The sequence below is a fragment of the Phalacrocorax aristotelis genome, chromosome 2 (assembly GCF_949628215.1).
Source record: "Phalacrocorax aristotelis chromosome 2, bGulAri2.1, whole genome shotgun sequence".
NCBI lineage: Eukaryota > Metazoa > Chordata > Aves > Suliformes > Phalacrocoracidae > Phalacrocorax > Phalacrocorax aristotelis.
The window spans coordinates 116,672,705-116,685,115 of record NC_134277.1 but is presented as its reverse complement, the minus strand read 5'-3'; the positions used below and the strand labels follow the sequence as shown (position 1 = coordinate 116,685,115).

General features: G+C 41.3%; 1 protein-coding gene across 4 annotated transcripts in view; it reads left to right on the top strand.

Moving 5' to 3' along the window:
• The window catches only part of SLC35D4 (solute carrier family 35 member D4), a 57,736-nt gene that overhangs the window by 25,098 nt on the left and 20,227 nt on the right, over positions 1-12,411 (top strand). For 3 of the 4 annotated variants that reach the window (XM_075084841.1, XM_075084839.1, XM_075084838.1), the window contains exons 11-13: positions 1,350-1,384; positions 2,663-2,732; positions 5,500-5,593. In XM_075084841.1, the coding sequence (XP_074940942.1) occupies positions 1,350-1,384; positions 2,663-2,732; positions 5,500-5,593 (199 nt within the window). Of the gene's footprint in view, positions 1-1,349; positions 1,385-2,662; positions 2,733-5,499; positions 5,594-6,188; positions 7,353-12,411 lie in introns of those variants that run through there. The other variant, XM_075084840.1, reaches the window with a different exon arrangement.

Sequence of the window (12,411 nt, the reverse complement as noted above, 5' to 3'; positions counted from 1 at the left end):
TTCTGTAGCTTTCTAACCTTGGAAACAACATAGAATGAAAAAAAGTGGGACAAAATCAGAAATTTACCAGAAGAATCAGTAGCACTAAAAAAGGCTCTGCACAGTCTATACCGCAAACTCAGAGGATGAAATCTTTGTAGGACCTCAGAAATCTTAAGTGATACTCCAGGTAAAGAACTGGTCACAGCTGATTTTCTTGTTCAGTTGTATCTTTCTGAAAACTGTGCTTCATTTGGGCCAGTACTTGGTTTTATTTTCATGTGTTTTGTTTCAACTTGTTAAATTGCAGCATTTGTCCTTTCTCTAACTGACATTTTGGGCATGAATGTGCAGTGCATGCACAATCACACGCTTAAGACTCTATATTTGACTGTTGTATGCAATATATGCATATCCCTATCAAGCGGACATCAGTCCACACACAGCTGAAATTAATCCTTGGACAGAGAGACACTCAAGTCTAGACACAAGTACAGTTCTCTACAGATTCTGTCTTGGTGGTGTCACCAGCTGGCTGAACAGCAGGTCTGTTGAAAAGAACTTGCGGGGAACAGTGAATGCTGAGATCTCTGTGAGGCAGTTGTGAATGCTCATGGCAAATTAAGGCAAACAATGTACTGGGCTACAGTAGAAGGAGCGTGGCTGTCAGATTGAGAGAAGTTATTATGAGCATTGCTGAGGCTGCAGCTGGAATACTCTATTCAGTATTGGGCCTCACAGTTCAAGAAAGATGCTGAGAAACTGAGGATGTAGCAGAGGGTACTGACATTGCTAGGGACTTAGAGCACATGGCCTACTGCAAGGAGAGTTTGAAGGAGCTAGTCTTGTTGAGACCGGCAAATTGGAGACCAGCCTAACAACTGCTTACACCTTCTTGGAAGGGAGTTGTAAAGATGACAGAGCTAAACTCTTTTAAGGAGTGGCAGGTAGTATAACATGGAACAACAGCCGTAAATTGCAGCTTTGGTGGTTTAAAGATGGGACATCAGGAAAAACTTTGCTAGGAGGGTAGGGTGGCCCTGGGAGAAGTTTCTCAGAAAGGTACGGAATCTCCATGCTGGGGGGTTTTTGAGACCTGGCTTTTTGAGACAGGCCATGATCAAACACAGAGCACATGATAAGATATTGGTGATAGTCCTACTTCAGGTGAGAGATTGTATTATGTAACCCTGGAGATTCCTTCCCAACCAACTTTTTTTTTTTAATTGATGCTTATGCTTTAGTTATTCTACTTAACTGGAATAAGTTTCACCATGAAAAAAAAAAAAACCAGAAAGCTGTCAATTTATAATGTTCAGGCCATGTCATAAATTCTGTAGTATACAATTAATCTCTTTTTATTTTTTTAGTGTGGTGCTGTTGGCCTCTGCATCCCATCCAGCAGGTAAAGTGGATTGAGTTGTTCCTTTTTTAGGTTTCCATATTGCCTTTCCTTTCCACGCTTGTTTTTAAGAGGCCAACCTCTGCAGGATTTTAGCCCTGGAATTCAACAGGACTATGACCAATAATATGATATCCTGTTGGAAGAGGAGAGGAGGGTATATAACACTGTATAATTTGCATTATATTTACCAACACCTTTCTTAGCTGCCCTTTGCAAAGAAGCAGCATGGGACAGACAGCAAACAGCAGCTTTTGAGGTGGTGCATGGTAGAGAACAAGGATTCCCTAAGTGAATATGTCCTCTTCAGAGCACTGTCCCAGCAGTCCATATAGAACTGTGTTTCCTTCTCTGCATTGCCCTCAATGCTATGCAGAGTTTTAATTTTGTTCGTTTCATAAGATGTATCCCTTTGCTTGAACCCGTGGCAGGATTTGAAGTAGCAAAAGATCAAAGGCTAAAAATGGTGAAATTGAATATTTGATGGTGACTAATATTCCTATCATATTGGTGTTTAAATAGTTAGAAGGATAAAGGTGATCATCTGTTGCTTTCACTAGACACTTGCTCAGTCAGAAAAACAAAGGAAGAAGCATTTAAATAAACATAAATTCCCCCTTTTGCCTGGTGGTGCATATTGTGCATATAGCATTCCCCCACCAGGACAGGCAGACATGTTAAGCAAAATAGTCCTGCATTTCAGAAAGTGAAAGATGAAGCTCCCTCTGAATCTGTAGAGCCTGAAGGCTGGAGAACTCCTGGGAATTGTTACTACCAAGAACAACCAGTGTCCATGTTCCTGGAAATGCAAGTACTTGAGAGCTCTGCTTGGATCTGGGAGAACTTTATTAAACTTCTCAACTTGCTCTGTGTGACAGAGTTCAAATGCCAGAGTGGGAAGCAGTCAACATATGTCTGTGTTTCCTGTTGCTTTAGTAGGAACGATCACAAGCTCTGTAATAAAAGAAGTGGATATGATGTATGTCTATCCACTGGCAACTGTTGCTCAAGCAGGATCTTCTGTATACTAAGAAAGAATACTCTTACGTATCCCGTTCCCCTTTTTCAACCAAAGGCAGAAACTGGCTAGAAGCAAGGTCAGAGAGAAATCATTAAACACGCTAGAAATGTGGAAAGCATCATAAATGAAAAGCCAGCCAGCTGTAAAAGCTCAAAGGAATGTTAAACTAGTAATGTTCATATAATTGCTGTTCTCTTGCTTGTAACAGTGGGTAATTCTTTTCCCTTGTGTTCCACTGAGTATATTGCTTTGTCCCTCAGGTGATCTCTTCAGTGCCTTGGACTTTCCATTCCTGTACTTCTACAGGTTCCATAGCAGCTGCTGTGCCAGGTAACCTCTCTATAACAGGACATGTCAATGTTTTCAAAATAAGAGATCCCACTGATTTCCAGCCTTGACTCCCAGTTAAAAAATTATACTAGTTCCTGCTGGCACAATGCACTAAAACCACAGAGAATATGTATCTGTGCATATCTGTGGATATGGATTTGAAGGCCTGAGAGTCAAATGTGCTGGAAGTATATGTATTTATCTGATTGAGGGCATTCTGATCAGGAGAGTTCCCAGACAGCAATAAAATAATTTTTACCTAATGTTGCAAAGCTTTGATAAATAGCTTCTCTCAAATGCTTCTCAAGTCAGATTAGCCCTTGTAAAACTTGCTGTTTGCAGTGATTACAAAGTATTATTCTTCAGCAGTATATGGGGTGTACATGGATTTATTTGCCTGTACATCTTGTTATTTGGCAGAATGCTTTTTGGGGGGGGTAAAAGGGAAAAGCTTTAACAAGCATTCCTTTATTTTGAGTAGCAAAAGTTCACTGCCCAAGAGTGTAATTCTCACAAGACAATGTAAGTATGTGTTCTATAGGTCTTAATAATCTCAAAAAAATTTATTCCTGTCTTTCCCCTCCAGTCTTTTACCAGATGGAAGTATTCTGTTTTTAGAGGGGAAAAAATATTTTCATGCTAACTGATGGCAAAAATATTTCCTGATTGTTAGGGATTTCTTAATCGTGTCTGGATTTTTCATTAAAAAGGGATATTAAAAATTATTATTAAATAATTTCCCTCTGTACATAGTTTTTTGGTACAAAAGGGGCTTTTTTCAAGGGTTGACTATCCACACTACAAGGAACTTGCAATTAGTTATTAACGAATAAGTTGTTCCACGGTAGGTAGGTGAAATCTATTTCTTCTCAAAGGCAAGGTCTGACTGCAGGCGCTAATGGATATCTTTTTAGCAGAGTTATTCTTCTCTTTCACTTCATTAGAATTTTACCACTGTTGTAGCCTCCCACTTCTGTTTCCATGGCCCCAGCTTCAGTACACATATCGTAGATAGCACTGTACACTACAACAAGTGGAAAGGAATAGTTAGATGGAAAAACAAGCATCTCAGTTGCTCTCCTACGTCTTGTAATCCAGTTTCTTTATAGACGTAAAGGATTTGGAGGAAAACCTGTACAATGCAAAGTAAGGATAACTGATGCAGCTAAGCCTACTACCTCCGCAGAACGTCTGAAGCATTGGTAGTAAGGTGCAAAGTGCTCCATTTATTTAATGAAATAAATTGGTGTTAATTGTGACATCAATATTTCAGGTATTATAATTAGCTGTTTCACTTTTTATCTCTGAATAACACTAAACAGCTTCAAATCACTCTGACTAAAGGCCCTTCTCAGCAGGGCAGAAGATGTGGAACGAACTTAAGGCAGCTGCTTAAGACTTTCAAAAGTTTGGGCAATGCTGCTTCGTTGAACTCACTGATTTCTCAGAGTGGAATGCTCTACTGTTCAACACTTCATCCTCTGCAACAGGGAGCTGAGTTCAGGCCTATCGTTTATCATCAAAGCAGCATCTGGTTTCTTGGCTCCAGGCACAGCGGATAGTACTGTGAGGTCTCATGTTACAGCTCAGTGTAAGAAGCCCTAGTACCTTCTACTCCTGGGCAGTTATCTTACCCTACTGTTTGGTGTATCACAAACACCTGTACTGACATGTGGCTGAGACGCAACTTTGCCATGTGAACCGAGCAGGGAACAGCACTTGGGTGAGGTTCTGGAGCCCGTCATGGGACTTCTGGCCTGGGGAGCCACCATCTTCCACCCTTCCTGCTATTGCAGAGAGGGCACCAACTAACTGCATTGCATCAGTATCCAGGACAGCATACCTTGTTCAAATACTGAGGCACTTTTTGCCTCGCCACATGTGTGCTGTGTTGATCCAATCTCCTTTCCCGTGCAGCTTCCCACAGTACTTTGTAATCTCTTACGCCTCTCAACCAGCCACACAGTAATTTGTGCCTTACATATTTTGAAGTCCTTTTCTATTCCCTGCTTGCTGGTTTACGCTTTTTCACTGGTTCACGACCAGTGAGTTTTAAGTATGTCACAAGTGAAACAAAATCCAGAGCCAAAGCTTATAAGCTCTCTTAGGTCCAGTGAGATGTAGAACAGAGTTTCCTTAAGAGTAGTCTTGGCTACAAGAGCATTGGGGACTACTGTCCTATATGACTTGAGAATCAAAACCCACTTAACTGTCAGCAGGGAGCTTTGGAGTACTCTGTTCCCAGCACTACTGAATCATCTGTCTGATTGTAATACAATGGAGATGTATTGGACTTCTTAATTGCAATTTTAGGCTTCATGAAATTTAAACAGCTTGAAAGCTTCAGGCAGAAACTTTCAATGGTTATTTCTTCAGTTCAAGGCTCTGTGGAGGTTGAAGTGAGTTAGTTGCCAAACATGTGTGTCTCCTGTTGAAATTAGCATTGCCTTTATTCAGAGCCATTTCAATGCCTGAAGTTAATATTTCACCTCATGTTTCCAATAATCTCTACTTTTTTGATTATGCAAGTGCATTAGAGACCAGCCATAAGAGCTTTACTTAGGCTCCAGTTACTGACTGAACAAAACCTGAGATGTACTGGACATAATGTAAGCTCTTTGTCCACCGGCTTTCTTTCTCCAAACGTGATTAACACTGCTCGAAGAGTGACTGTTTGGTTCTGCATTCAGAAAACCAAGATGCCTGTAAGAGGTTGCTTAGTTGAAATTAAGACACTTTATTAACAAGCTTTCCCCATCCCTTGCAGTGGACTGTTGGGATTCTTACTGATGTTGCACACAGTGAAGCTAAAAAGCAGCACAACCTCAGGGCAATATGCAGCATGGATTTTCCTTGCAAAGGTAAGAGGAAGACTGTCACAAGAACACAGGGGATCTGTGCTTTTCTCAGGAGAACTGAGGAATTTCTGCATCTCTCTAGTTTCCCTTGCTATTCCTATTTGATGCTCCTAGGGTCTCTGTGCAACCTGCACGTAGAGTTGAGGTGACAAGTATCAGGTGCATAATAAACCAGGATCGTTAGCTGAGATGAAATACTGTATATAGACTGAGTTTAATGAAGCTGGGCTGATTATTGCAGCTAAGGATTTGGCCAACTGAATCCCAGTAATACAAATCTATGCTTTCCAAAGGTGTTTTGGAGAAGAATACTCCCTCTGAGAGAGTGTGCACCAGCCGTTGTTGCCAGTGTGTCTTCCCAGAGTCACAACTTTAGAGTTAAAACTAATTCCCTGGAGTTTAGCACCAGAACTCCCACTGCTGTTGTTGCAGGGGAGAACAATGTATGTCGTTTGCCTTGACGTTAACAAAGCTTTTGACCATATATCCCACAATGTTCTTATATCCAAATTAGACTGTTGCAGTCTAGATGGGCAAAAAAATGGATGGATGATCAGGCTCAGAAGATAGAGGTTAATGATTTCTCCTCTAACTGTAGGCTTGTGACAACTGGAGTTGCACAGGGGTCTGTCCTGGGACCCATCGTGTTTAACATCTTTGTTGAAGAATCCAAGGTGATAGAGTGCACTCACATTTCCAAAGGACACTGAACTGGTAGGACCAGTCAATAATGCTGAAGGACAGGGTTGCCTTCCAGAGGGACCTGAACAGGCTGGAGGAATGGGCCAACAGAAATCTTACAAAATTCAGCAAGGACAGATGTGAAGCCCTGCACATGGGAAGGACAAACCCCAGCAATAATACAGGCTGGGACTGGATGGCTGGGAAGCAGCTCTGTGGAAAAGAACCTGGGGATTTTGGTAGACAGCAAGCTGAACATGAGCCAGCAGTGTGTCCTGGCAGCTAAAAAGGCCAAAAGTATCCTGTGTTGTACTAACAATAGCACAGGCAGTAAATTAATGGAAGTGATCTTGCCCATCTACTCAGCACTTGGTAGACCACATCTGGAATAGGGAGCCTTGTTTTAGGCACCTTAATACAAGGAAGACATTGATAAACTGGAGCGAGTTTGGCAGAGGGCTGCCGAGAAAGTCAGGGGGCTGGAGCACTACTTGCCCTGTGAAGAGCGGCTGCCGGACCAGTTCAGCCTGGAGGAGAGACAGCTTTGGGAGCATCTAACAAACAGCAGCCGCCCAGTAGCTGTGGAGAATTTACCAAGGCAGATCTGGGCTCTTCACAGTGGCGCATGGTAGAGGGGGTTGGGGGTTAAAGATAACAAGTGTAAGTTGAAACAAGGGAGGTTCAGACTGGGTATAAGGAAAAACTTTTTCACCCCGAGGACAAGTCAGGCAGGAGCACAGGTTACCCAGGGAGGCTGTGCAGTCTCTGTCTTTGAAGGTTTTCAAGGCTCAGTTGGACAAAGCCCTGAGCAACCCGATCTGACCTCCTGAGGTCCATTCCTACTGGAGTTATCCTATGATATGTGGATCTAGGGTCTGGCTGTACTTGATTTAAGTTATTAACAGCTCATGTGTTAAATTATCGGTGGTATATGCAGACTGAAGGGCTTGTAAGGCTCCTTTTCCTGGTTAGATTTTACTTAGTTTCATCATTCTCAGCTAGATCATCTGAAAACCACAACCTTCCTATGTGGTTTGTGATTACAGCTTTCCTACTACAGTGAATGAAGCTGTTACCTCACAAAAAAAAAAAAAAAAGGAAACAAGAAAAGTAGACTTGCATAATATGCTTGTTTAGAAATTGTAGCCAAACGAGTCTTTGGTTTTTCTGGGGATAACAAGAAGGGAATGATATGGCTCGTTTTGTGCTTTGCAAGCTGTTCCACACTATACAAGTCACATAGAGTTTCTCACCAGTTTGAATTTCTTCCAAACATTCTGACTGTGCAAATTTTAGTGCCTTAGCTTTCTTCTTGCTCCTTGGTAGCAAGTCAACTGATGTAAAGCTTGCTCTGTGCCCTTTTTTTTCTTTTTTAACGTTCTGGGTTGAAGATGGGAATAACTGGCTTTGCTAGTAGGTATTGTGAATAAGGTGAAATGGTTCTATATGTGGTATTTATGACCTATCTGAAAAAAAATGCAGGCAAAGATGTCTTGTGAAATATATCTTAAGCAGATTTGGGTCCTTCCCAGCTGAAGTGGATCAGAGCCACAAAGTCTGGACTGGATCAAAGCTTTCCCAACGTTCAAGAGTTTCTAGATTTGTGGGGTTTTGGCCAACTCTAGGCATAAATTAGACAAAGTTCGTTCTAGCCACCATTGACAATGAAATTACATGCCTTTCTATCAACTAAGGATTTGTCTCTGTGTCACTGTGATAATTTAATCTGTTCTTCAGCATTAAAAACCTGTGTTTGTTAATGTGCGTGGTTTAATTATCTTGCTTAGGAAGGCTTTTGTAACAGACCAAATTAGTCCTTTTCCTGTTGTAGCTTCTAACCCAGAGCTCAAATTTTATGTCTTGTCTTGAGTTTAAAGAGGCGAATAAGTGATCAGAATGTGAGATCTGTCTGTAGCACTAATAATTTTATCAAAACTAACAGTTTCCCTAATGTCTTTCACTAGTGTGCTTTCACTAGCTTGCTGTAAGAATGATTTTAGGGCTCAGTCATACCCATTTGAGGCAGCATGAGGAGCATGGAGAAAGTGCTGCTCCAAGTGCTGAAATGCAGCTGATTTTGGGATAGAAGTCAGTGAATGCTTGAAAAATTCAGAAACACTATTCATCCGTTTTAGAACAGGGATCAAAAGAGGCTGCAGAGACCGACATGGATAGGCAGAAAGCAAGAGCTGAACTGGAGCTTGCTTACAAGGGTAGGGTCTGATCTACCAGCTCCTGCAAAACTCCCTCAAGGTATCTTGTAACTATAAGGAACCATAAATTTGCATATGGGGTAGTTAAGAAGAGTCCTATCTGTCTGATCACTAATGCTGCTTCCTGCAGGTGTTTGGAAATATTCAAACTAGATACTGATCCGTCCCAACATTGCCTGGGTATAAGGGCTGTCTCAATCACACCTTAAGTCATCATAGGTGCAGAAAAGCAGTATGTAGCTAGTGCTGTAAAAATCTGTTTAAATCCAAGTGTGTGACTCCCTTTAAAAAAAAAGGGAAGGAAGTTAATGTGGATAAAGAATAAAGATAGAAATTATTTGAATCTGGACTTGCAGAATGAGATCAAGTGGAAAAAAAGCCCTCTGGTCATGACAACGGCTTTGCGTTCCCACATGAGCATTTTTCTTGGATTGAGTAGTGCCCTAGATCATCCTCTTAATCTCTCAGACTGACTGGAATTTTCACCAGCAGTTGGAAAGGAGCAGCATTTGAGGCCAGAATATGTTTATCTTGCAAATGAGCCAAAAAAGGAGAATGCTGTAGTCCTCAGACAGCAGCTCAGGCCTCTAGGGAGGTGCAGCGAGAAAATCTGTTTTCCATTTGGATGCTTTGTACCTATGTGACTGATGAGCTGGGGCTGAGATCGTTGCCACCACTTCATTTCTTGTTAAGTGCTGATAGACCAATAAACTAACCATGAGATCTGATCAGGCCTGCTTTGCAGATTCAAGGAGACGTTCTCTGTGAAGCCCACGTATTTGGCCTCTCTGCCCTCTAATTTTTCATTCACTTAAAAACTGGAGCTGGGTCATAACTTGTTTTTACGATACTTACTTTGGCTGTGGCAACTTAATCATTGTATGAGGCTTTTGAATTCTTCCCCGTAATGATTTTTGACAGATTTCGTGTCAAAGCATTGCTTTGTGCAGAGACAGACGAAGCTCAGGTTTCATCTGTGTATATAGTCCTGTGTGATATTTATAGTGACAAGTGCTCTCTGCACTTTTGCTGTGAAAGCAAATAGTGTGTGTGTTAGTCATATCTGTTTAGATTTGTGAGAAATGCCAAAAAATCACTAAAGTGACCTGTAAAATAATAAAAAAAAAGCTTTTAGGAAGCCCAAGAAGTATGGAATGTTTTGCCATAGCCTTGCACAGCTTTAATCCCCAGAAGAGCAAGGATTTGAAGCTCTGCTGAGGTTTGTTGTTTTAGTTTGAAAGCTATGCTAGTATCGTGGGTCATGTACTGGAAAGAAAAACCGGAGATGCTCATATATACAGACAGAAGCATCTGGTGAGAACGCTAATGAGCTCTAACATTGCTGTCAGTGAGTTTGTTTAGATTAAGGCTGCCAGTCTATGTCTGGTGATGAAACCTGTTAGGGTCTCTAAAAGTTAAGCAACAGAAACAATTTAAATCATGCATAGAAGAGGAAAATGCTATTTCAAAACTTTTCTTCAGGAGGATACTGGCTACTTATGAATTCGTGTTCCCGTTTCATATTTTCCCAATAAGCTTGTTTCCAGTAGGAACCTATTGAGACAGCTTGTTATAAAGAGGAGTAAATGGGAAGGTCAGTGGATTTTGGATTCTCTCTTTCTTCTTACCTCATCTGAAGAAATGAAATTGGATAACTGAAATTAAGTTGCATTGAATTTTACACTGGTTTCCTTATGCATTGGTTTGAAGAAAATTTAGATTAATCTGATCAGGAGTATATGGCCATCCCATGAACCATTATGGAATCTCTAGTGTATCTGAACAGTGTTGGAGGCTCCCTGAGACTTAAAAACATCCCCTGACAGCTGCTTTGGTTCCTTGTTTGTTACCTTTAGAAGCATTTGCCCCAGGTGTTTAATGCTGGCTGCCAGGCACTGCAAAAGTAATTTTGTAGGAGCGTCTGAAAGAGTATTGTATCCATGGGTCCTATGTACCTAACTGTAGCCCACTGTACTTATACCCCAGCAGTTTTAGTCCTCCTCCAAACTATATAACAGCTATTCAGAATGTCTCCTGTACTCTTTGATTTTATATTTTGTGTCTGTGTATCTACTTCTTTGGTCCCCATGGTGTCTTGAAGAGAATGGGTAGACTAAATCCATCTTCATGTCAGTGCAAAAAAAAGGGTAATATCCCTCTTAAAGATTGGAAAGGTGCTGATGTTTCTTATTAAAGCAGAAATTCTCTTTTTCCTGCTTCTCATAAAATGGAGAGGCCACAACTGCAAGTCTGCTGGGGCTCCTAGCCTGGTTATGCTCATTGCACCTCTCATCACAGATAGCAGTTTACATGAGAATTTTATCTGCTTTAATTCTGGGGCAAACCAACCAAGAGAAATAAAATTAAATGATGTTTTTCCACACTTTTGCAGTCTTAAAGCGTCTGCTAAAGCATGTGCTCCTATTTGTATCTCTCTTAATTCCTCTCTCACTGCCGCTTAGCTTGCAAGTGCTATAAAATATTCTGGTTCAGAACGTCAGTTCCTTACTTCTGCAGAGGGCTCTTTACTTGCAGAAATAAGTGCCACTCTAAAAAGAGTCCTGCCATTGGTACCTTCTGAAGCAAATGGCTCTCCTTGTTCACCTCCGCCCTAATGGGAGAGGATTCTGGATAAAAAAATCTGTTTAAAAATTTTATGCGTATATCATAAGCAGAACAATAATGTGTTTGGTTATCTGGCACTTCCCCACTTGGTTATACTGTAGACTGAAGTAGCGTCTTTGCATGCTGCTGTGCTCCAGCAAAAGTGACAGTGAGATTCTTGGCTGAAAATCACATTGCTTTCTTGGCCTGGACCATAAAGCTTTATGCAAAAATGTCATAAACTCCCACTGGGGTTCCATAAACACAGCGCGTTTTCACTCGGCAAAGATCGTGCACTGCATGCAAGGCTGTCTGAAGATCTCTGCTCTCCCAACCTGGAAAAACTGCAGCTGTAAGCCAGAGCCCTGGGAGAGAGGGAGAATTGTGTGCTAGACCTGACCAAACTCTGCTGGTAGGTGCTCCATGGCACCAGTGTGGTTTGAAGTGCATCTCTAATCTGAGAGAGGGAGTTTCCATGACCCTAAAGCTTTCAAGTATGCCAAGAAGGGGTTCTTAAAAGTAGAAGTGAGCTTCTTCCATCTACGCAGCTTGTGTACTCTTATGCATGTGGATATGCGCACACATATGCATAAAGGTAATTAAAGATGGTAAAAATCCTTACTAATTTGTGGTTGGTCCTCACCATATGAAATATGTGCATTTATTCTTGACACGTGTTTGATTCCTGTGAGTCACCATGGGGTCTATACAAATACCTTGGAAAAGAAAATGTGTTCCTCAGCTGAGCTTGATGAGCAGATAAGGCCATCAGTGTGCTCTTAACTGCATCTTAAGGGTCTATAAAAAAGACCAGTTGCTGAAACGTTAAAAGTATAGGTTTTCAGGTAGTTTCCATGGAGACAACTTGATAGTTACATTGTAGCATCTAACACTAATTACACCATATAATTGTTGGGAAGACATCAGTCTCCATAACAACTCCTTTGTGTGCTACATGACCACTAAGCTAAGTGGCACAGGCTCCCGGGGGGCACTAATGCAATTCAAGGAGGCTGTCTTGTAAGAATAGCTGAGACTTGTTGGAGATTTTGAATCTCCAGGTAATGGAAAATTTTAATATGTACATTAAGAGGTGTCATATAGGACTGCAGTTGTGTATCCATTGAAAATGGCAGCTACATAGCTTTTGGGCATGACATGGTCACACAAATGAATACATAAAGTTATGTGTTGTGACCTGGGGGTAGTACCACAGCACAATTTTCATTTGTGCTCAATATAATCAATCCAGTCTCAGCAGCCATTAATTGATAGACTGAGCTCTAAGAGATGCTCTGAATGAGTTTGTTTCCTTTTAGCCAT